At 45.8% G+C, this 26,025-nt stretch overlaps 1 protein-coding gene across 1 annotated transcript in view; it reads left to right on the top strand.

Moving 5' to 3' along the window:
* Window positions 1-5,377: 5,377 nt before the first annotated feature.
* nsmfb (NMDA receptor synaptonuclear signaling and neuronal migration factor b) overlaps window positions 5,378-26,025 on the top strand; it is a 37,124-nt gene continuing 16,476 nt past the window's right edge. The window contains exons 1-8 of the mRNA XM_076270395.1: window positions 5,378-5,448; window positions 13,141-13,202; window positions 13,691-14,560; window positions 15,215-15,287; window positions 16,280-16,285; window positions 17,550-17,618; window positions 24,561-24,613; window positions 25,701-25,790. Of these exons, the coding sequence (XP_076126510.1) occupies window positions 5,378-5,448; window positions 13,141-13,202; window positions 13,691-14,560; window positions 15,215-15,287; window positions 16,280-16,285; window positions 17,550-17,618; window positions 24,561-24,613; window positions 25,701-25,790 (1,294 nt within the window). The remainder of the gene's footprint in view (window positions 5,449-13,140; window positions 13,203-13,690; window positions 14,561-15,214; window positions 15,288-16,279; window positions 16,286-17,549; window positions 17,619-24,560; window positions 24,614-25,700; window positions 25,791-26,025) is intronic.

Below are 26,025 nucleotides of genomic sequence, written 5' to 3'. Positions count from 1 at the left end.
GGAATTGGCCAAGGGATATCATCAAGCACCCGCCCTATTCTTATGGAGTAACCCCTAGACAACAAGAAACAGCAGAGAAAAAAAAATAACCGACAAAACCAGGTTCACCAAGATTTGGCTCCCGGACTATGATAAGCATAACTTATTGTCATGGTTATAGGTAGTATATTTAACTGAGTGAAAAAGTATTTGAAGTATTATTATGACCGCCGCGCAGCGAAGCGGCGGTCATATAGGTTTAGTCAGATTTTTTTTTTTTTTTTCTTTTTCGCATGTCCAAATTTCTGTCAATGATTCCCGGGACACTGAAAGACCGGGGTAGACGAAACTTGGTGGGCATGTAACCCCATATGGATAGCATGGAACCATCATTTTTCGTTTTGATCTGTAGCCCCCCCGCTGGACTGCACCCCCCGAAAGGAGGGTAGGGCAGACACAGTTTTCTGTGAATATCTCGAGAACCGTAAGGTTTAGGAGGACCTTTTTTTTTTTGTATGTTGATCTCAAGGGGCCATGTCAACCCATTCCATAACCACTCATTTCATGTATAGCGCCACCTAGTTAAACACAAAAAAGTAAAAATGAGGTGTTGTAATCGCAGGTATCTGTGACCTAACATAGTCAAAACTGCACGAAATTGGAAGTGTAGGATCATTATGACACCCTCTGAATGCACGCCAAGTTTCGTGGAATTCCGTTCATGGGGGGCCACACAATAAATTCATTTATGTTACTATACACCAACTGGCCTGTAGGTGGCCGGAGACAGTTTTCTGTGAATATCTCGAGAACCGTAGGGCCTAGGAGGTCCACCTTTTTTTTGTATGTTGATCTCAAGGGGCCATGTCAACCCATCCCATTACCACTTATTTCATGTATAGCGCCACCTAGTTAAAAATTAAAAAGCAAAAAATTAGGTGTTTTCATCACAATATCTCTGGCTGACATGGTCAAAACTGCACGAAATTGAAAGTGTAGGATCATTATGACACCCTCCGAATGCATGCCAAGTTTTGTGTACTTTCGTTCATGGGGGGCCTTACAATAAAACAATTTATGTGTACATTTAGTGACGTACACCAACAAGGATTCCCGGGACACTGAAAGACCGGGGTACACAAAACTTGGTGGGCATGTACCCCCACATGGATAGCATGGAACTGTCATTTTTCGTTTTGATCTGTAGCCCCTCCGCTGGACTGGACCCCCCGAAAGGAGGGTAGGCCAGACACAGTTCTCTGTGAATATCTTGAGAACTGTAGGGCCTAGGATGACCATTTTTTCCGTATATTTGCCTCCAGGGGTCATGTTAGCCCAGTTCATGTGCACACATGTGCACAAACAGATACACACACACACACACATTCACAGTAATCATGACACATACTCACACAGTAGACATATGTACGCTTCCATGCACAGGCACATACGCAGGCACGCACACACACACACACACACACACACACACACACACACACACACACTCACACACACACACACACCCACACACATAACATAAACATAACACAAACAATCAAGAATTTCTCATAATTATGAACAGGCAAGATGGAGGTGGGGTTGTATAAAATGAATTTTACATGTGAAATCTATGAACTAATCATGTTTTGGTACTTGTTGTCTAGCAGATACCAGTGAGAATTGAGTGTGGATAATGCAATTTAGTGAGACAGTTAGAATCATATAGGCCTTTCAGCGTGATTTCTTTTTGTGGAAAAAATGTGCTGGACTGGGCGGCGGTCATATTTTGTACCGCTCTGCGGTACATCTAGTTATTTATTTTATTATTTAAGTATTTGAAATAATCTAAATACTACAATAGATTTGTTCCAATCCTGCAAAATACAAATGACAAAATATGTTAAAGTAATTACCGCAAATACGTTCATAAAATACATATAATTAAAATACTGCCCATGTCTGCATATAAACACACATACACACAGAACATGCAAAAAAGAGTGCCTTGTTCCACTTCCGAGACTGTGTTTAGTAGTGCCGTGCTGTTGTGTGATGTTAGCCAACAGTGAGCGAGGCTGGGCATGCGTGCCGTGGCGGTGGCGCACACAGATGGCTACTTTTAAAAATTCATACAGTCAATTTGTCAGCACGCTTGTTGTCGCCGTCGCTACTGCTGCTGCTGCTGCCTCACTGGCTGCACGTGCCAGCGTGTGAGAGTGTTTGTGCTTATGCTCCTGTGTGTGTGTGTGTGTGTGTGTGTGTGTGTGTGTGTAGATTTCTATAAGTGCACCCATATGTTCATTTGTATTTTTTTTGTGCTGATTTAAAATTGCATATGTGTAAACTCAGTAGGGCATGTGTGTGTCAGTGTGAATCTGCATGTGTGTAGGTGTGTGTGTGTGTGTGTGTCTGTGGGTTTGCATGTGACTCAGGCAGCCTTTGCCTCAGCATGCGTTTTCACAACATCAGAGGGCACACTCTTTAATGTGCTCCTTTGGTAAGGAACTGTGTGCTGCTTACGGACATGCCTGTTTGTAGAAAAGGACAAGCATCTGTTGCCGCTCTCCACTTGCAAGCCATAGAAAGATCTGCACTCGACTGTTGAAATGCATGATACACATTCTTTCCAATAGTTTCATAATTTCTGGTAGTTATTGAAGACTCACACTATAATATAATCAGCAATAATTGTATTATAAGTTGCAGAACTGTAGCCTTCAGTGTTAATATATATATAAAAACAACATTGTTGCAATACAGTATCTAGCTCTCTGTTGGCTGTGAGCGTCAGAGTTTTATATGTGTGTTTGCATTTTAGTTGAATTCAGCAGAGCAGGCAGGTCAAGCATGCCAACCGCCTACCTTCGAAGTGAAGGAGCAGAGAGGGATTTACACACACACACACACACACACACACACACACACACACACACACACTCACTATCCATTATTTACCAAGGTCTCCAAAGTCTCCTGGTCTTCAGGCCTCTGCTCTGACACAGCTGAAAAGGCACATGTCCATGCTCCTCTTGGCTCTCTAGTCAAAGTCTTCACACACAAACAGGCTAACAAGTAGTCCTTTTAACTTTCCCTCGCATCTTCATAGCAAAGTCATGCAAAGTCCACCAGTCTTCCAAAGCAGTCGTTGTGTTTATGGTACAACTTCATGGCAGCCCTTTTGTATGCAAAATGTGTCCTCCTTCAAGTGTCAGATATGACTGTTTCAAACATCCTGTAAAGTGGAGCACTCCTCTCTGTTCCGCTGTCTGTCTGTCTGTCTGTCTGTCTGTCTGTCTGTCTGTCAGTCTGTTCTTTCTCTCTCTCTCTCTCTCTCTCTCTCACTCTCTCATTTCTCTCTCTCTTTTTTTGTCTCTCTTACTGTAGCTGTGCCAGGACCTCCAGATGGGCTGCCATTTGAAATGTTTAACAGCTGCCTGATGAACACAGACCCATTTACACTTGAACTTGAGTCAAATATTCCTAAAAGTACTTCTGCTCTGTGACAGAAATGTTTAGTTTAAGGACTATCATGACTGTAAAATCAGACAGCCGTGGCCTACCGGTTAGCGTTTCAGACTTGTAACCGGAGGGTTGCTGGTTCGAACCCCCGACCAGTAGGAAGTGCCCTTGAGCAAGGCACCTAACTCCTCACTGCTCCCCGAGCGCCGCTGTTGTAGCAGGCCGCTCACTGCGCCGGGATTAGTGTGTGCTTCCCCTCACTGTGTGTTCACTGTGTGACGAGTGTATTTCACTAATTCACGGATTGGGATAAATGCAGAGACCAAATTTCCCTCACAGTATCAAAAGAGTATATATACTTATACTTATATATATATATAAATCATTGTCTTGTCATCATTGCCATCCACTGACTCAAGTCTGTTATTTATGTATTTACATGCACATGTTTTCATACATATTTACATGAGACACTGCTCTTATGATGTGTTCAGATGACATGTATAATACAGTAATTCTGATTCTGATTGCCAGAGTGCTTGCCATGCAAACCCATCTATTGTCATTTGTAAATGTGGGCAACATACAGGTACTGTAGGGTACATGTGGCAATGAAATCTTTCTGTAGCACTTTTTATTTTGCAACAATGGACTGTGTCTTTTCATAACTGTCGAGTGTTAGGATGAACCACAGAGTCATACTGGAAAGAGAAGTCTTCTCCAGTGCCAAAGTTTCTAGCAGGTAATCAGTAACATCCTTTATTCAGTTGTTCAGAGTGTCACCATTACTATCCAATCCTTGATTGAGTAGCAATATCTGTTTCTCAGTATCTTCATAGGATAGTTGCATTTGGAAGAATGCTTTCATTTTAAAAAAAAGGGCAAACCATTTAGTACAGCCTATTCCATCCTTTTAATACCATACATCCTTTTCATACATGAAGCAGAACTGGCACAAAACAAAAATGTAATCATTTATGAAATGCAGATGTGGTATGAGAGAAAACTAGTTTCTTTGTGATTTGGGCCTGGTGAGAGTATAACATCAAGCATGAACCTGGCTTGAACCAGCTCGGTTAAATTAGAAGTGTAATTATGCAGATTGACAGTGTGCTGCTGGGTAACTACAAGGTACACAAAGACGGCTCAACCAATCCCTTAAGTAAGCCTGGTCCTTCGAGAATAGTCTGTTTTATTGGTATTGGTGTACACTGAAACTTAGGAGAGAATAAGTTAAATATATATCAACTGGTGCGCAATATAATGGTTGGCCAGATTTGTTATTGACTCTAGACACAATGAGAGGGAAGATTTTTCAAATACAATAATGTAATGCATTTTTAATAAAATAAAAATGAATAAGCTCAATTTGTCATACAGTGGGTTCATAGGTTCAAATGCGTTCAGCACACAAATACTAAGGCCTAAAATATCACATTTCCAACATAGTCCATCTCTCTCTGGAATCCTGAAACACATTCAAAGTGGACATCACATCGCAGCTGGACATCACTCCTTTTATGGTGCTGGTTTCCTTCCTGTCCCTGTCGCTGTGCATGGATCAATGAGGGGGGAGGGAGCATGGAGTTGAGCGAGAGGGAGAGAGAGCATCTCACTGAAGTACTTCAGCATCTCTTCATAGGAATCTCAGTTAGCTGGTGGGCTCGCATCACACAGTCGTGCGAGAACGCCTATCACGACGGGAGTAGGCTACATCTCTTGGAAAGTATGATATGCGGAATAAAGGAGGAATTTGACAAATTCAAGTGATATCACAAGCAACCTACTTTTAAGGGAGAAGGAAAAGAGGCGTTTTACATCCTCTAGGCGCGGAGGTTTGTTTTGCATTCTGTCTCTTATCGAGCTTAACGAATTTATTGTCATGTTTTCGGTTAACAAATCAGTGGAATGAGTTTTTCTCCTTTTGCTTCCACGCAGCATGGGAACTGCCGTGTCCAAGAGGAAGAATTTAAGGAACGATGCAATTTCTTCTGTTGCCGCAAAAGTTAGGTGAGTCGGAGAGTGCAGTGCTTCTTGCCGTGTGGCAGCAGAAGTGCGGCAGGCTATCGAGATGAGAGCGAATCTATATGAAGCTCCAGTAGACAGATAGAAATAAGTAGACGGATACAGATAATGAACTATTTTTACCTTGCTTATCCTGCTAATTAGACGTGATATGTTAGCTATTGTCTTCGGTTATTTTTGTTGTGAATATAAAACACTCTGCAGCCTCTAGGCTACTGTCTGCAAATATAATTTCACAAATATTAAAACACTGAGATGCCCATAAAAGTAGATGGGATGTGATTACATATGATAGATTGCATCTGAACAGTAGCTAAATTGGAAATATGAGCCAGTCAGCAAAGCAATGCTTTCTAATTTATTGTACAGCGCATGATTGCATATTGTGCAAAGAAAGTCTTCTAGGTCTGCTGTGTGTACATTTTATTTCACACAGAGTCATATGCATGTATAGGCCTAGAATGCAATACATACATACTGTATATCTGAAAAGAAAATAACACCATATTCAGAGAATTGCTGAATGGGAAGAAAGCTCATCAGTAAGTTTTTTTTGTTTTAAAACACTCCAACTGGATAAGGGTGAAATGGTACAATAATGTTCTAATGGGTTTGCAAAATCTCCTAAAAATGAAAAGAAAATATTAACATGGAATTAGCCTACACTGCATATCCTATGATCTCACTTGACAATTACAGTATGAATATGTTCAGACCAGTCTCAGGTTAATGTTCTGTAACAGCGTATAATCAATCAATTGCATACAGTATATGCAAATACAAAAAAAAGAAAAGATGGTCTCACATTGTGCTTTTGTACATTTTATTGCAGTAGTATGGTTTTGTCTGAGAGGAGTCGGCCAAAAACCAGAGCCACTGTGCCCCACCACCATTCTTTTTGCATATGTTCATATGACTTCTTGTTAGTGTTCATTTCAGAATGATTCACCTCAGGCAATCTTGTTGGTGCCAGGGTGCCACCTTTTCATAGATCATGGTGAGAGCAGTGCGTATCAGTCACAGAACCTTGGAAGGAATCTGATTTTTCTGGAGAGAGTAGGCTATGTTATGATCTCTAAGTATACAGTATGCTCCTGGTGTCAAAGCCCTTTGTTAGGATGAAGCATCCCCACTGCATGGCATTTATAGAAATATTCTCAGTAATTTGCACAATGTTCAACACATCAGCTCATTCTTTAAGGTCTTCAGTTCTCAGTCTTTCACTCACACACACACACACACACACACACACACACACACACACACACACACACACACACACACACACACACACACACAAAAACACACACATGCTGCACCTATGTAGTCCAGGGGTTACTCTATCCTTGTGTGGTGGCGAGCGATTACGAGTACTGTGAAGAGGATCAGGAGTGTAGCTCACCTCTTAGGTGAAATGAACACTTTAAATGGTAATGCAACCGCGAGAGCCACTAAAACACTCCGTGGCCATTTAATCACTGACACAATACTGGTCAGCTCAGTCTTGATAGGCTGCGATTACTGAGCCACTAAACCCCCACGTTACTCTCATAACGCCCAGTGATGTCATGCGTAGGCCTCATATATCTCTCCCTGGATCAGTTACAGTTTTCTCTGCTGACTCCTCTCTGACAGTCTGACTGCATGAATGAGAGGATTAACAGGCCTTGCTACCCACAGCGTACCGGAGAATGGGTGCCGCCGCAGGTGATGGACTGCACTAGTCAATTATTCACATGTGACAATTATCACATCAGAAGGTGCCAAGCAATCACTGTGCAGTTACGGTCAGTCACATTGTAGGATGGATGCTGGAAAACAGAAGCGGTGATCATTTGTGGCCACGATGACGGCGCAAGTTATTGAGTCAGCCCACCCAGCTAGCCCACGGGCAGCTTATTGGCCCTTTGGCTGTGTTGACCTGTGCTACACGCAGAGAGGCCCAGAGCACCATGCTGAGCCTGCAGACGGATGCGATCATTTATTCACCCTCTGTTGGTCTATTATTCATCGGCTCAGCCGGCTGGCTGTTGGCAGAGACCCGGCGCAGGTCGTTGGCATCTTGTGGTGGGAGCCTCTGGTGCCAGTGACCCCCCTTGGTGGATGACTGGATCACCGAGATACCATAAACACTAGAAAGCCATTTTGGGCCACTTATCTTGTGCTAATGTAACTTAGGTGTACCACTAAACAGACGCAGGGAAGAGATTCAGAAGGATCTTTTTTTTGAAAACTGCAACCTAGTTTAACACACTTAACTTATAGATAATCTCTTCCTTATGATACTTTGTGGTTTTGCTTGTGCGCTGTGGATGTATTTAAAACCACCTGAGTTTCTCTATGGAGATAATGACCTGTTCTAGCACGATAGCATTCAGCATACACTCCGCGAGGGAGCCTGGTGCAATTAAAAATGCTAACTCACTGCACAGAGTGACCGTCCCTGGGGCAAAGCCGCTCAATTATACGCCAAACATCCAGACAGCTTCATTGTTTGGGAGGACTTTGACTTGAACACACACTTTTCTGTCTTTCTCTTGTCTTATCATTTCATATTTGATTTTCATACAGAAATAGAATATACTTTAAATAGCGTACAGTACATTCAAAAGTGTAGATATAATAATAAGATGAACTCAAAATACACCACTATACGCTGAATATACAAGTTATGTTTCCACATGCCAGGATACTTTCATCAGCACGCTGGTAGCATATTGTTCGATCTGAAGTGCTTGCAGCTAGTGTCTTCACATTGGACTACCACACCAGGTCTAGAATAATCAGTGAGGATACAGCATTCATTGTATAAATACATTTGCTTTAATAAACAGACAAGAAAGAACATGGTCCTTATCGTTGGCCTACAGTGAGATCGAGATGAGACTAGTCCAGGTCTCAGGGGAGTGAGACTCATTGATTTACTTGATGGTGTTGTTCTGGAGATAGAGTTCAATGTCTCCCTGCTCACAAGCGCGAGTGCTGTGAAACCAGGACAGTAAGTCCACGGCAGTCGTGTAATTGATGCTCGTCAGTGTGGCCCCTCTGTCCCACTGCGTCAAGCGGAGGATGTGTTCTTTTAAATGCCTTCGCTCCCTCCCTCCCTCCCTCCCTCTCTTCCTCTATTTCTCCCTCTGTCTTTCCCCATTTTCCCACTGTGTTTCTCTCTTCTTCCCTCTCCTTTTTACTCCCTCTCTCTCTCTCGCTCCCTCTCTCTTCCTCCACTCTCCCTCTCTCTCTCCCTCTCTCTCTTTCCCTCTCTCTTTCCCTCTCTCTCTCCCTCATTCTCTCTCTCTCCCTATCTCTCTTGGTAGCTGTGCTGGGTTATTGGGCTCATTGTAAGGGCTCTAATTACCGGCTGCGGCTTGCCAGCCGTGCCGGAGAGTGCCGGGTGTTTGTGATGAGCCGTGTAATTAATGGCACTGGCGGTGCTGCGCGGTGTCTTGCCAGCCTCTGTGTGCACCATGTCAGGGCTCACTTGGGCGCTTGACGCCCGACCACAGCTCTGTGGCAAGGGGGTTGGGGGGTTGGGTGGCAGAAATGGAAATTAAATAGTGTGCATATTGCCGGCTAGCTAAAGACTAAACATGATAATGTTTAATGAAACAATCAGGAAGACACTCCTCACACAAACACTGGTACCCGCATAAGGTCTGACTGTGCCTGGGTGTGAGGGCTGCTACTGGCGTTTGGGGAGCTGTCTGTGGCTGTGTGTCTCTCCATTTGGAGCACCGAGTGAGAGTGGATGGTAATAGGGGAACAGCGGGGGGTGGATGCCTCAGATGGAGAGGGAACAAGGCTCCAGCGCGGAGGGTGTTGTGACCCAGGATGTGTCAAGCGGCTGAGCTGACATTAATTCCCCAGAGTGGCGATGACAGCAACGTGGAGCTGTCTTGATTGAAGGGGTGAAAAAAGTAGAAACGTGGCCTGCCTGTTAGTCTTGGACCAGCCATGAGAAAGTAAGCACTGCACGTCGGGGAGGAAAATGGAGGCTTAAAGAGGGTGCCTGTGAGAGTGTCATAGATTGAGAAACAGGTCATGTGGTGGTGGATGCTTGCTCTCCTCCCAGAGCCCCAGCAGATAGGGCTCATGATGACCTCCTTCCCAAAGTAAGAGGACCACACCACACGCCACAGCCCGACTTTTCATGTCACCGAGATGCACGGTGCCAGTGCAGACAATCACACAATGGAGGTGGGGAAAAATGGGTCACTGGTGCCCGTGCGAACCAAAGAAGTGGAGCTGTTGCACTGGTGGGAACAGTACATGAAGGGCTGCAGGCCATGTCCATGGCTGAGCTTCCTGTTCCATTCCATGTGTGTATTTACTGGCTCTGCGGCGCGTCCAGCATATGTCTCCATTGTGGCTCGGCTGTCAAGGAGGACTGTCCCCAGGCGCGGTGTGGCTCTGTGTGGCTATGGCTCACGCTTCGATAGAATCTGAGCATCTACACCTCGCTTGCTGTGCTATGCATTAAGCTATTGGGTGCAGTCTTAATGTCACAGAACTGTGAAAAGCACACTCTCTCTCTCTCTCACTCTCTTTATCGCTCTCTCTCTCTCTTCCTTCCTCCTCCACGTTCATTCCGATGCGATCAGGTTCTCCTCTCCTCGTTATCCCCTCTTCTCTTTCTTCTTCCTCTGCCCTTATCTTCTATTTTTGGTGCTGTGCGCCATGCATCCCCCCTCCCCCCTTTCGCTGTGTTCCCAGTCTTCCTCCTCTCCTCCGTTTTCCTGTCCTCTGCCCACCACCACCACCACCCCGCACCCTCATCGCTCTGTCACATGGCTGAAAACATGTGTGAGGCTTCCTGATGCAAAAAATGCAAACCACATCTTCAGATTACTGTAGTAGACAGGACAGGGACTGTGTGTGTGTGTGTCTGTGTGTGTGTGTGTGTTTGTGTGTGTGTGTGTGTGTGTGTGTGTGTGTGTGTGTGTCTGTGTGTGTGTGTGTGTGTGTGTGTGTGTGTGTGTGTGTGTGTGTGTGTGTGTGTGTGTGTGTGAGAGAGAGAGAGAGAGAGAGAGCTCACATCTCTCCGCTCCTCTCCTTGTCCATGTTTTATTCATGTTTTAATTTTCCCTGACTGAGTAGCTTTTTGTTGCGTTTAATCAAACTTCACTGTTTCTTCATTAAACACACACAAAAAAATGTGCCTGGTGCGAACGCTGAGGTAATTGACTCAGCAAAGTGCCGTGGAAGTGAGCATGGAGCGTGGAGCGAGGCAGGACTGGGGCCTCGGACACCGGTGGGACTCAGCATGATACGGGTGGCCGAGGGAAGATTAGGAATGTCAAACGGAGATTAGCGCTATAAAATTGGGAAACATAAGCCCCGCGTTCCCGTAGCCATCAGGGAACTAGTAAATTGGCTGCGTTGGGCCCTGTGTGATATGGGCTTGTTTGAGGCTGTGGCGTAGCTTTGACTGTGTGTACCGCTGCCTTTGGTTCCTCTGTGGCTCACACAGCACTGCTGCTTTTAAGCACGCATCTCCCCAAACTTCTGGGATATAATGGAGCGGGTCTTCTCCACTTATCCCTTCATCTCTCTCTCTCTATCTCTACTCTCTTCCTGCTTCCCCCCTTTTTTCTCCTCTGTTTTCCTCTCATCCCATGTCTCCCCCTGTACTGCCCCCTCCCATCTTCTTCTTTACTCCACTCACTCTCCATCTGTGTGTGTGTGTGTGTGTGTGTGTGTGTGTGTGTGTGTGTGTGTGTGTGTGTGTGTGTGTCTGTCTGTCTGTGTGTCTATGAGGCTCTATGAGTGTGAGTGTTTATAGTTATTTTTTTCTCTCCACTCTCTTTACTTTTTTTTCCCTCCGTGGGAGTGGTGCACGTGCAGCCTCGTGTTTAATTATTGAGAGTGTAGTTTGCGGGGAGAGAGAAAGAGAGAGAGGGGGGGTTGCGTGGATCCACCGACACTCCAATCCCATTTCTCTGCGTTCCCCCAGGGATGCACAGCGGCTGTTTGGCAATGATTATAGGTCTGTGTGTCTCCGTGGGTTACAGGGAGAATAAGGGGGAGGGGAGTTGTTCAGCCTCTCTCTCTCTCTCTCTCTCTCTCTCTCTCTCTCTCTCTCTCTCTCTCTCTCTCTCTCTCTCTCTCTCTCTCTCTCTCTTCCCAGATGAGTCCAGATGAGTGTAAATGCTCACTGGTGGTCTCACATGGAGGCGCACGTGGCCAGGTGGTGCTGTGGTGATGAAGCCGGCCGGCAAAACTAGTTGTTGTGGTTCTTCTCACTCTGTTTACACGGTTGTTTGGTAAAGCACCATGCCAAACACAAAAGCAATTATTTTTTCCATTAGATATTATCAAAGCCAAATAAACACAGAAGAAAAACGGTTGTTGAGAGCAGGCGTCAGTTTATGATTTAGCAAAATGGATTTTTTTCTCTTTGCTTCTCAGATATTGGACATATTCATAGTCTATGCACGGTTGTAAATAAATTCCAAATAAACAAACCCACACTGCGTTTGATGTCTGTGTGTTTTACGTTTAATGTCTGTAAGTGTTATTTGCTCCTGGTGTGTGCAGAAATAGAAAACGAATGGCACAGATAATTACGTTTGTAGACAGTGAAACAACCTTGTTAGACTGTAAGTGCTTCTTAATGGTCCTTCCCAAATTAAACTCCTCCAAACTAATCAGTGTCAGTGACAGTTACAGTTACATTAAAAGTAAACAAACAAACAAACAAATAAACAAACTTGCTGCCTGCACACACCAAACGGTGTCCTCCGAGCGAGCTGAATTTAGCGCTCTGATTTGCATCTGGTTAGAGCACACAGTGTCGGCACGGAGATTTTAAGTGGGACAAGGACACGATTAAGGAGGGAACATGAAAGAGCAGTTCTATTTTCACAAGGACAAAACCAGTGGACACAGTGGTCCTTCTATTCATCACCCCCACCCCCCACCCCCTCCCCATCTTCACTCTCTCCTTCTCTCCACGAGCCTTCTCCCCAATCTCATTTCTCCCACACTGATGGCGGCTGGGTGATATTAGTTGCCTCCCTATATGAGCGGGTCTTCGGCAGGGCAGAGAAGTGATTTGCTGCTGTTGAATTCTCACCCAGGAGACCCATCTTCCACTGATCCCCCAATGCCTTTCCTCCTCCGACACTGTGCCACAATTGTGCCTGGTGTGTGTGTGTGTGTGTGTGTGTGTGTGTGTGTGTGTGTGTGTGTGTGTGTGTGTGTGTGTGCATATACTGTAAAAGTATTAGCCTGCTATAAAAACCACTGGGAAATCAGTGTTGGTGCTTGCACCTGCATTGTCCATTATTCATTTTACTGCTCTGTATACCTTTAGGTTAGAAAATCCCACAGCCCATTGCATGTCATGTGGATGTATACAATGGGGTGGAAAAGAGGGAGGAGGTAGTGGACAGGGAGAGGGAGGAAGTGGACCAGAGAGAGGAGAGAGGGAGGAGGTGGAAGAGTGAGAGAGAGAGAGAGAGAGAGAGAGAGAGAGAGAGAGAAGGAGCACAGAAGGGAAGGAGGAGGAGAGGAAAGGAGAGATTGAGAGGGAGATGGTGGAGAACAGAGTGAGACAGACACATACGGTGTGCTTGGTGAAATATGCCTACAGAGGGAGGGTAAAATATCTCAACTGAGAACAGAGGTGGTTGTTTGGCAGCACCTGCTGATGCCTGTTCTGTTCCCTACTTTCTGCAGAGCAGCCCGAGCATTTGGAGAGTACCTGTCTCAGAACCACCCAGAGAGCCGCAACGGATCAGGTATGTGAGCTTAGCGTTAGCCTCGCCATCTGCACACCCATCATGTTAACATTGGACATACATGTAAGTACAGAAAGCCTGTTCTTATAGCTTTTAACAGTCCAGTAAATATCTGTTCATACTGTACAGTGTGTGCTGTGAGTGGTCTGTTTGGGAGTCAGATGGTGGTTACTAGAGCGATCCTGGTGTAAGCCCATCTGTGCAGACTCTGCCTGTCTCTCCATCCTCTCCATTTGTCTGCCATCTTCTCTGTGATCTGAGGTTCTTTTATTTCCAACACTCCACTTCCACTCCCATTTATTAGAGAGCTTCACTGGCTCCCTGATGTTAGCCCAACTGTTGCCAAGGTGCTGATCTCAGAAGACAATATTGCTATAAAACTCACTCTCTCTCTCTTTTTTTCTCTCTCTCTCTCTCTCTCTCTCTCTCTCTCTCTCTCTCTCTCTTTGTATCTATCTCTCCTTCCCCTCCCTGTTTCCTTTCCTTAGCACACCTGCTGTCTGACACATTCATTGGCCAAGATACGGACTCACCAGACTTAAGCCGGCTGCACAATAATAACCTTCACCCTTACGCGTGTGCTACAACTCCACCTGCCAAGCCCAGCCAAGCTCAGCCCAACCACCTGGCTCTGCCTAACACCACCACCTCCACCACCACCACGGCAGGCGGCAACACCACCAGTGGCGGCACCGGTACCGGTAATACCTGCTCGTTGTCCTCTAAGCGCCGCCTGACGGTGGAGCGCAGCTTCTCTTCCGAGAGTGACTCCCAGCCACCGCCTCCACAGGCACTGGCCGGCGGCGGGGGCAGGGGCAGCACAGCAGCGGAGGGACCGCACAAGCCGGCGCGCGTCTACACCATCACCCGCGAGGGAGGCATGCTGGGGGGCCGCGGGAGCGAGGAGAGCCTGGAGCTGGACGTGCTGAAGCCCGCCGGGGCGCCCGCGCAGGGCCACGCCATGACCACAACCACCTCGTGCCACCAGCCGCAGCCGGGGATTGGTCAGACTGCGGCGCCGCGCGGTCATCACCGCGGTGGCGGCGGCGGCAGCAGCAGTGGGCACCACCGCGGAGGCAATGGCCACGGGCAGCAGCAGCAGCAGCAGCAGCAGCATGCCCACCCAGGCCAGCCCCTGCAGAGCTCCAGGAGTGCCCACAACATCCGCGAGTGGAGCGGCCGGCGGGGAGGCTCGCGCGAGGACTGCAGCCCCGACTGCGTGACGGCGTGCATCCGGCCGCCCTGCCGCAGCCAGCGCTCGCTGGACCTGGACACCTCGCCGCGGGGGGACACCGGACGCCACCGCAAGAAGCTGGAGAGGGGCTACAGCGAGGACCGCACCTGCATGGACGACAGAGGTGAGAGCGAAACACCTGCATCTCACAAGGACTTCCGCTCAGCGGCTGCACTCTCCAGTTGTGTCTCCAGACGGGGAAAATAGGTGCGGCCAAAGTTAGTCTGAGGGTCCGAGTAAAGTCCTGCGTCTGTGTCCCACACACATGGCGCGTGACGACAATTGTGCCATCGACGCGGCATGTGTGTGTGTGTGTGTGTGTGTGTGGGGGGGGGGGGGGGGGGGGTCATGTGACCGCCCATCAATGATCTGCACGGAGGAGCATACCTCTTTCTTACGTCTTGACAGTATGATTCACTTTTCATGAAAACATGTGCAAGCCGAGGTAGGTCATAGAGGTCAAACTTCAGGCGTGATTACTTTTACAGTAGCAGAGAATAGAAGAAGAGAGACAGTGCTCTGTCTGAGAGGAAGGAAGACAATGAATATGTATAACTGAACCAAAAGCAGAATCATGATTATACGGCAACATTAGTGATGATTGGAAAAAGCCAATGATGATGTAGAGGGAAATGTTTTTCATAGCGGGTCCATTAGCACATTGGTCCTTCACTTCTCTTCTTACTGATGCACTGCAAATGGGTACAAAATGTGTCTCTCTGGTGCCAAACAACATTAATAAAAAATAATGTACTTTTTCTGTTTCCTCTCATTTTAGAGGACAACGCCAACAACTGGTTCCCCAAGGAGAACATGTTCAGCTTCCAAACGGCCACCACTACCATGCAGGCGTGAGTATGGGGAGGAGCGAAAACATTCTCACATCGTTTTATATATATCGGAGTCGGGTCGGAGGGCGTGGGTCGGGTGGCTGAGGCGGAGGGTGAGGACCAGAGAGCGGCAGGGGGGTTGGGTCACGACCCGCGTTCATGAGTGCTAAGTGTTGATAAGGGGGTTCGGAGGGCGTGGGTTGGGGGGGTGAGGATCGGAGGCGGGGGGTGTTGGGTCACGACCCGCGTTGATGAGCGGAAAGTGTTGAGAGGCACAGCAGGCCCCCTTGTGAAGTGAAGGGCTGCTCCATTGTCTTGTGTGCTTTCTCCGGGAGTCTGCACTTCTGACTGGTTAATTAGCACTCGTCTCTCGTCAGGTAGCAATTAAACGACCCCGCAGCACCACACAGGCCTCCACCTCCTCACCGAGGGCGCCTCGCACAGTCTGCCTCTCCTCCTCTCCCTCATCATCCTTCCTCCATCTCTTTTCTTTTCTTTCTTTCTCTCTTTCTTTCTGATTCTCTCTCTCTAACTCTCTGATTTCGCGGTCGGAGGCCCTACCTCCCACACTCTCTCCGGCTCTTCCAAATTTGACACCCGTTCTGTATATTTGTGTCTCGGCGTGTGTCACAGTCTCGCATCCCTCCATCCACCCTCCACCCACCCACCCTCCTCCTCCATCCTGACGCCCATGCTCTCACACCCCTTCATTTGGAGCTTTGTCACCCTGACACGCCTGGGCTCGGTCCAGTCTTGGTCTTGAGGCGTGCTGCAGGCGAGATGCAGGCGTGCTGCAGCTTAACTCCTTATGTGTGTGTGTGGTCAGCGTCTTGTTCGTCTGCTGGTGTTCTGAAGAAACACTTCCTGAATGATAAACCCTGTTCATTGATATGTGAGCATCAGGTTCTCTTGTATCCTCAAACTTCTTTTGTCCTCAATTTCTAACTCCTGTCTCTCTCTTTCCTTCCTTTCCCCCCCTTCCTCTGTCTGCACCCTTTCTCTTGGACCTGAAGTATATCGTGAGTAACCCTTTTAAAGTACACACCATTTCACACCTGCCGGTCCACTGCCCAGCCCACCGTCCAGTCTCCTGACCTCTGTATCAGCCTGTGTTTGCCGCCGTCTCCTGTCCTAACCCTTCTCCTGCGTTGGTCAGAGTGTTTGAAGTTATCACTTTATTATGCAGCTCAAAATTCTCAGATTGTCAGAGTGAGCAGCATTCTCTTCTTTTAAAATTCTCTTCTCTTCTTTTATTTTAACATTTAAACTGTAAAACATCAAGACATTTGTTTTACGTGTTGGCAGCTTTCTGTTATGAATCTCTATGAGTGTGTGTTGGCTCAGGAACAGCTGTGTCTTAGACAGTAATGGGTAGATTAGCTTTATCCGAGATAAATGCAGCACAATAACCTCAGCGTTTGAATCTTTGGTTAAGGTTTAATGCAAAGCAAACCGTTTAGAGTGGGAGTGCATGTAGCATGGCAGCAGAGGGAGAGGGAGAGAATATTGAGTGAGTTTGATTTAATCATTAAATACTTACAAACACACTCCCACTCATACTTACACCCACCCACGCACGCACACACACACACACACACACACACACACACACACACACACACACACACACACACACACACACACACACACACACACACACACACACACACACACCTAAACTTCCATTAAGACTCATATTTAAAAAAACAAAAAGAACCCATCAGCCTGTCAGTGATTAAAGCCCATATCTTTAGGACATAACTGTATCCCTGACAACAGCTGTCAGTGGTGAAGACAATTGCGTTTGTCAGTCTGTCAGAAGCGATATTTCAGTGGCAGTGCCTGTGATGGCACAAGACACCCTACACCCCCACACGAGCATTGTGCCGTCGCAACCCTGCTCCCGTGGAATGTGACTTTGTGGTCCGTCTGTGTTTGTCGTCAAGCTACTGTCCCTAATACCTGGCTCAGTGAGTAATACATTATGTGTGTGTGTAAATAGTGTGTGTGTGTGAGTGTGTGTGCGTGTGTGGTCAGTCCGTGGTTGGTGAGAAACACCTGTTGTGGCTTTAACCCTAATGTGCGCGTCTCCCTCCTTTCCTAACCACCTGGTTCCTCTTGTGTGTGCCTCACTTGACCCCTCCCACCGCCCCCCCCCCCCACCCACCCCTAAAAAGGAAACTTACCGTGTCCCCCAATCCCCCACACTGCGCCCCCACACCCCACCCCACCCCACATCCCCTGAGGCTGTAGCCCTCTTAACTGTGTGCCACGTCCCAGCAGGGCTTTCCGGGGCATTGCCGAGAGAAAGCGGAGAAAAAGAGAGCAGGAAGCTACTACGCTGATGGAGAGGTATGCTGACGCTGTGTGTGTCTGTGTGTGTGTGTCTGTGTGTGTGTGTGTGTGTCTCTGTGTGTGTGTGTGTGTGTGTGTGTGTGTGTGTGCTGCGCCTCATGTCCTGTGTTTGTGGACCAACGTAATATTATCGTAATGGATTGCCCCCTGCCCCCCCATAAACACTTTTTCTTTTACACACATAAAAATTTGCTTTAACACACAGCTTTACAACTACCATTTATGACCACCAGGAAACACACACACACACACACACACACACACACACACACACTTGCACACACATGCAAGCATACAAGCAGACACACACAAACACAGGAATACACACACGCACACACACACACACACACACACACACACACACACACACACACACACTACATGCACCCTCAGCAGCACACACACACACACACACACACACACACACACACACACACACACACACACACACACACACACACACACACACACACACACACACACACATAAAGCTCCCCTCTCCTTCCAAGCTGGTTTCCTGTGCTGTGTTGTTGTGGTGGCTTTGTTCAGTGGCTGTCCGTGCCGATGATGGCGGTTACTCCCTCTCTGGAGTTGTGTTTGCCGGCTGAGTTTTGTGTGCACAGAGTCATCTGTCATTTTGGTGCTGAAGTGTCACGTTGGCAGTTGTAGGAGAAGGAAGGTGCCGCACACTCTGAGTTTATGAAACAAAAACGTTTTAATGAGCAATAACGTTTCGGCCTATAAGGCCTTCATCAGATTGCATGTATAGTGCATTCAGACAAAACAGACTTATGTAGCTTAGGCTTTGACTCATTGATTGGGATCAGTTGGTCATCTGATTACTATCTGAGACGGAACCCCATCAAATTGAGGACGTCATCAGACAGGTCCACCCCAGGGTGGATCTCGTCATGGTCTGTAATAATAATAAAAGTACAATGTATTCAGAAATGTATGTAGAAACAAGACAAGAAAACATCTTAAGTCAAAGTCAATATTTAAACCGTGAGGTGCAAGAGTTTTAAGATAGTAAATCCAAAAGTGTTCTCTCCTTGCAAGCAGGGTGTCTAGATCACCTCCTCTAGGGGGGAGAGAGACTTTCTCTATGCCTATATATTTTAGTGAGGACACTGGATGATTACATGGAGTAAAGTGTGCTGCCACTGGGTAATTCAAGTTTTTACATCTAATAGTGCGATGTTCTGCAATACGGGTTTTCAAAGCTCTACTAGTTTTACCTACATAACATTTACCACATGGACAGGTAAGTAAGTAAACAACTGATCTGGTATTGCAAGATATAATTCCTCTGATTTGGATTTCCTTACCTGTGTGTGGGTGTTTAAAACTAGCGCAACGGTATGTGAAATCACATTGGCTGCAAGTACCACAGCGGCGGTTACCCTCTGGAATAGGGGCGAGTAATTTTTGAGGTGGAGAATCTGATGGGGGGAGGTACGAATGAACTAACTGGTCCCTAAGTTCCAAATCTGATCTCAATATATGCCAATGTTTATTAATTATAGATTTTATTCTTTCTGAACTCTTACAATATTCCGTCGAGAAAATAATACGTTCGTTAGATGTCTTTCTGACTTTATTTTTCAACAGGTCCGGTCTTGATCTGATCGCATTGATTTTAGTAGCAGCCTCATTCAAGACAGATTGTTTATAGCCTCTATCTCCTGAAATTATCAGTCATTAACTTCATATTTCTTTTAAAATCCTCCGGTAATTGGCAAATACGTTTTACCCTGCATAATTGACTGAAAGGAAGACTATTCTTTAAGTGAAGAGGGTGATCTGAGTGGCAGTTGGCAGTTGTGCCATTTTGTGTGATAGTTCTCTTGTTCCCAGTCTTCATCCTCAGTATGTTGTGTTGTAAAAGAGTGTCACTAACTCTATGTGTGTGTGTGCGTGTGTGTGTGCGTGTGTGTGTGTGTGTGTGTGTGTGTGTGTGTGTGTGTGTGTGCGTGTGTGTGTGCATGTGTGTCCTGGGAGCACAGTGTGTGGTGGCTTCCATCATTCTACGGTGCTGTGTGACAGCAGGCAGTGGTGTGTGTGACAGTTTTAATCAGTGTGGACCACTGAGCCACGCAGCTGTATGTGACTGTGTTCATCAATAGCCCACTGCAGCTCGCCACTGAGGAGGAGATAGTGTGTGGGTGGAACTACCGGACTCTCTCACTCTGTATGTGTGTGTGTGTGTGGTTGTGTGTGTGTGTCTGTGTGTGTGTATTGTGTGTGTTTGTTTGTGTGGAGGAAGGGTATGATAGAAGGAGCATTGTAGTTTTGTGTGTGTGTTTGCACATGCACTCATGTGGAAGGGTGTCTGGATATGTGTTTATGTTTCCATTTACAAATGTAAATTAATGTTTGTATGTTTGTGTGTGGGTGGGGGGGGGTCGGTGTTAGTGTGTGTGTGTGTGTATTAGTCTGTGTGTGTGTGTGTGTGTGTTGGTGGGGGGAGGGTTGCTGCACGGACTGCAGTGGAGCTGTGTTGTCACGTGTATGAGGAGGAGGAGGAAGAGGAGGAGGGGGAGGAAGCTGACATATTGCTATACTACCGCGTGGCAGGGGACTCTTGGCTCCATGCCAGTCAGACCAGATGATTGGAGCGCCTAATTGATTTTGTTTCAGCTCCTCAGAGACAGCCCTGCGTCACGGCAAGACCAAGCGCATGAAAACGTGTGTCACAGATTGGAAGGCAGCCCAAATCAAGCCCAAAAGGATTATACAGCACTACTGATAATAGTATCATCAGGAACTCTATTTGACACAAACTACACTATAGCTTTAGCATCATTGAAACCCACATTGAGACTCATAGGCTCTGGACTACACATAGCTGTATAGCCTACCATGTTCCCCCTGCAAATACGACCTCCTCTGGGTTTCTCTTTATTGACCAGGGGTGGTCATAAACAACCCCATTATAGCTCCTAAGTGCAGGTATGGGCCCTCTTAAACCTAATTATGTGTGTAAATAACAGCTGATATGCCCTCTGAAGTCTCCCCATATAGGTCAGCCATGGGAGAAAATGACCGTTAGTCCTTACCAATGACATTTGGACTTTGTGCTTGACGCCCACAAACCCGACTCTGTATGAGGATGTATAGAAAACGGAGATAAAATAATAATCTTCAACAATGTTTTGTATTGTTCATAAATCAAATGGTCCGCTGAATTGGTTTATCGTTGGCAGAGACTTGATAATAAGCTGTCAAAAGACCCAGTGGTTAGGACGAATTTAAACCAAGCTGCATGACAAGCAGACTGATAATGAACAAAGAAAGAGTGAGTGCGAGAGAGTTTAAGAATGACGGAGGATAATGATGAAAATATCTGTGCTGATCAACCTGCACCGCTCACTGAGATCTCTCGGTGAGTCATGCGCCTATTTTGGGCTACTCGTGTCTCACATCTCCACGTCTGTGGTTGGCTTGACTTTCCTCCGTCAAAGCGCAGTTCACATGATCTGCCAACTCGGTTTTTGGACACGAGCCAGACAGCTACTCATCCCAACTCTGCTCACACATCTGTTTCATCACATTGAAGAAGTATGTAACTTAAAAAAAAGAGGCGTGTGTGTGTGTAAGTGCTTCTTAACCCTTAAACAGGCAACGTGCACCAGGAGATACATACTTTTTAACATCCTGTGGGGGGCATTTCTAAAAGAAATTCCAAATCAAGTTATGATTGATCAAAAGTCCTGTCTGTTATCAGTCTCTAGGTCACATGACTTGGTTCAGGTTGTTTGTCATTATGTAGTTAGCTTGGTCAGAAATCAAAATGGCCGCCAGCGGTAGCGCACATGCTAACCAAGTGGTGAGTAATTACATATAAATCATAGTTATTTTCAACAAATCAATCATATTAACTCATATAACTGATTATGACTATTGTCTAAATATATTGATAAAGAAAAAAAAGCCTAACTGTGTTTGTGGAGTTAGTTTAGTAACTTTGAAATGTATGTATCCCCCAGGATACGTTGACAGATTAGGGTATAAAATTTGGTCAATGGGTATTCTGTGTAGTATTCAAAATGTAGTTTCAAACAGGAAGATATGCTAATATACACTGCAAAAAGAGATGTTATCATGTACAGGTATGTACATTATGACAGTACAACCATATATTGCCCTTCAGGTTATCACAGTTAGCTCATTTTATGGCAACCGAAAGATGAATAGAAGAGCGAGAGAATGAGCGTGATAGAGGAGATCCCTGAACACTCTTCAGGCATAGGCACTAGTGATGAAGATGAGGATAATCAGGCATAGGCACTAGTGATGAAGATGAGGATAATCAGGTAGAATTGAGAGTTAGAACTAGAGACTGTGAATAGTTCTGCTGAGGAGGAGGAGGAAGAAGAGGCGATGGAACAAATGCCTAAAAAAGCTAAGGAATTTAGGTGGCAGTGCTTAAATTGAGGGACATTTGGGCATATTTACTGAAGTGAGCAGGCCAACCAGCTTAACCAATGAGCAGTCACTTATAGAACTCAACAGTCACCACCTACCTCCCTAAGGGGTCAGGTACTGAATGTAAGTTCCCCATTAATTTCCCCATTTGATGTCTGGAAAAATCTGTATAAAGTGTTTTAGGCATGGCCTTAGGCTGACCAGCTATGGTGTGAATCGTGATCGTGCAACATTTAATTTTGTGTAAAACAAAAACTAATAGAAAAACAACAAAAATACATTATTACACATATGTTTACAATATGTATACATTTAACTTCCAATCGAAGGAACTACTAATCCTATGATCAGCTATTGCTAATAATGCATTTTCCAATGTTTGCCAACCTAATGATAGTTTAACACACTTATTTTTGACTGTAAGACAAGATGACTTACTCCACAGTTTACATTAAGCCATTTCCACTTCAAGGTAAGCAAAACAGTTTTCACTGGATGGCCACACATAGACCTGTGAAGTTCTATATGAGCATATATAATCGCTTGATCATGCCATAGCTGATTTTAACCTTAGACTGTATAAAATAGGTTTTAAGTCTACATTGGATGGTTACAATGTTATGACTTATAATCCAGTTCTCAAAGGAGAATGTGAATTAGATTATTACCGAAACCTGAGTGGGCTGTGACTGTTAAGGTCTTGGTATGGATGGCTCCCTGCAAAGTTCCCTTGTTATACACATAGAATAACACTGTTTGAGTATATACAGGCTTTATTTTGCTGCCATTTTGGTAAATCAAAAAGAAAAGCCAAATTAATGTACACAAATAGTGACAAATTGTCAAGTTATCTCATTTAATAACTTTGTGTGTACTTCTGCGAAAAAGTTTAAGCACCTGTCAACGGCAAAAGCCCGTAAATTCAGAACATCCGATGAGATGTCATCTCCATACTACATAGTAGAATTTGATAAAAATAATATGAAATCCATTTAAAAAATAGTATTTATCACATAAATGATGAAGGAAAGCAAGATTTTATCAGTTATGTATCAAATGAGAAATGGAAAAGTTCACCAATTTGATTATTTTTATACCTTAGTAATAGGGCAACGTATCCCAGGAGATACAACTCATAAAATCCAAAATATCCAAAATATTTCAAAAATGAGTGTTGAAATGTTTTCCTTAGGTGCAACTGAGACAGAATGTAACATAAAATGATTTTTTACTACTATTTTTTCACTCTTGCCTGTTGTCATGTGCGACCAGTAACATCTGAAAAGTGTCACTCAAGTGTCATCTCACTGAAGCACTTGCTCGTAGTCTGCATAATTGGCTTCATGACCACGCTTCTCCTCTGGAGTTCAGGGAGGGCAGACACCCGAGTAAGCACCATCCACATGAATTATACAGCGCGGCGCTTTTGGGACGACATCCATTATTTCATTTTTGTCCCACTTTGGCCTCTCATCTCCCCCTGCTTTGTGACGCGGTCGGGTTGAGACGAGGACGAGGACAGTCTTGCGCTTTTGCTCTCGCCGCTATCGTTTGATCCTCCAGGCGAGTGTGCACGTTGCCATGGTTACCTGACGCCCAGCTGTGCGATGAAGGGATGGAGGGGGTTGATGGCAGGGGAGGGCAGGCAAGAGAAAGTGAGTAGGAGGGGAAGGTGTTGTGGAAGAAAGGCAGAGTTTCTCAGAAGCACGTGGCACAAAACGAGGGGGTCATGAATCTGTTTTGTTATTCTGAATTTATTTTCCGCTGCCTATCCGTTTGTTCATCGCATGGATATGAGTCAAGCTCATATTTCAGTCCTCAAAGAGAGAGCTGGGATGCAGCCTAAAGCAATATGCAGGCCTGGCTGTTGCCTATGATGGAGAAGCCTATCGATTAAGCACACGTTTTCTTGGAATGAACACATTCATCACAGCTTGGTGAATCAATGTGTGTTGTGTCTGGTGACTCACGCGTTTGGCTGAATCGGTGTCATATCTGTTAAGGTTCAGTAATCAATCAGATTGTCTTGTTCAGAGTGAGGTGATTAATAATGTGTGTACAACACAGCTTGAAAAGATAAAAATAGAATCAGACCTCCAAACTGACAGATTTAATTTTTTGAGCGTTCTTCTGGATGTTCCAGAAATGTCCCGTTTTGTACACAGTTGCTGTAGGTCTACGCTGCCCTCATTAAATCCTTTGAAGTGCGCTGATGTTTACAGGACAGACTTGCAGGATGTTTAAAAAATCCCTTTAGTTATGGTGAAATTAATCCTAATTTGTGTAGGGATATGAGTGTGTTAAATGGCTAAGAGACACTTGGTATTCTTATTGTATAACTTCAAACACTCTTCCAGCCTTCTGTTGTTTTCACTGTTGTCTGGTCTGAAAAGTTTTTAACTTATTGTGTTTTTTTCCCTCCCTGTTTCTATGTCTGTCATTCATCTCCTTCTTTTGTACTGTGTTCTCCCTATTCTCTGTCACCCTCTTTGAAACTCCTGTCTGCAACAGAAACTTCCGGAAACACCTGCGCATGGTGGGAAGCCGTAGGATAAAAGTTCAGAGTGAGTCACTGTGTGTGTATTAGTAAATGTGTTGTGTGTGTGAGAGAGTGAGTGAGTGAGTGAGTGAGTGAGTGAGTGAGAGAGTGTGTGTGTTTCTTTCTCTGCAGTTTGTCCAATGAATTTTGTGTTAAACTTTGTTTGTGTCACTGTGGCATGTCCGTGTTCTCTGGCACAACAAGCATCAGTTGTTGTCCCCTTGACAGCAATCTGTTGTTGAGCCCAGTCAGCCGTGACCTTTGGTTACCAATGACAAAAAAAAACCTGTCCAATTCCTGGAGGTACTGCCAAAAGTGAATGCAATCAGTGTAATGAAGGCTCCACCAACATAACCAGCCTCCATCCTGTTCATGTTTCAAAGCACTGGGCATTGGCATTAGGAGCCCTTTGTAGTTTTATGCAAGTGCCCCTTTATGCACCTGCATACAACTGAGTCCTAGACCCTGAAGGCTGCAGTGGGTCTAGAATATGGGCATGTCCCCCAAACATTAAGTAACACATGAAAGCTATGGATTGGCTTTAGAGCCTCTATCTCCTCCTAAAGCCTTTCTGTAGTGAAGAGCTGATAGGGGCTCTATAGGGACTGATAACCTTATTGCTGAGATGCACTGCAGCACTTCAGTGGTCGGCAGCCTCACCAGTCCGGTTCTGGTAGGTCCAGGTGGCGTTCAGGTCTCCCTCTGATGGCAGAGCTGGATTGGCAGGACAGAACAGGACCCGTCATTTCAGCTCTCATTTTGACAAGGGCTGACAGCGGGATGTTTTTTAGAGAAATGGATGTGTGAGAAATGTGTGTGTGTGTGTGTGTGTGTGTGTGCGCGCGTGTGTGTGCGTATATGTCTGAGAGAAAGAGAGAGAGAGAAAGAAAGATTGAGAGAGAGAGAGAGAGAGCGAGAGAGAGAATAGACTGCTTTAGGCACGTTAGGCAGTGCATGTCAGTATGTTTATGTGTGTGGTTGTGTGTGTGTGTGTGTGTGTGTGTGTGTGGTTCAGAGTGACATTCTCTCCCCTGCCTCCCCCTGCTTCTTCCTCCTCCTCATGCTCCTCCTCCTCCTCCTCCTGCTGCTGCTGCTGCTGCTCACTCCATCAGCATTTGCCGACCGCAAAGCCAAGAGTTTCAGCCGCTCCTGGAGTGACCCCACCCCCATCAAGCCTGACTCGCTGCACGACTCCAGAGACAGTGAGTTCACGAGTACTGTACACACACACACACACACACACACACTGAGGCAGGCACACACACACACACACACACACACACACACACACACACACACACACACACACACACACATACACACACATACACATACACACTTGCACACATACCTCACAGGCAGGCGCGCACACACACACACACACACAAAAGAGCAAAACTCTTGCAAAAACATACCTTCAGCTTTTTTCCCCAGCAT

The sequence above is a fragment of the Alosa pseudoharengus genome, unplaced genomic scaffold, assembly GCF_046254945.1.
Source record: "Alosa pseudoharengus isolate Yale_2024_CS ecotype anadromous, Long Island Sound unplaced genomic scaffold, YU_APseudo_1.1 YU_APseudo_1.1_scf_6, whole genome shotgun sequence".
In the NCBI taxonomy this organism is placed as follows: Eukaryota; Metazoa; Chordata; class Actinopteri; order Clupeiformes; family Clupeidae; genus Alosa; species Alosa pseudoharengus.
This window is presented reverse-complemented; position numbering and strand designations above follow the sequence as displayed.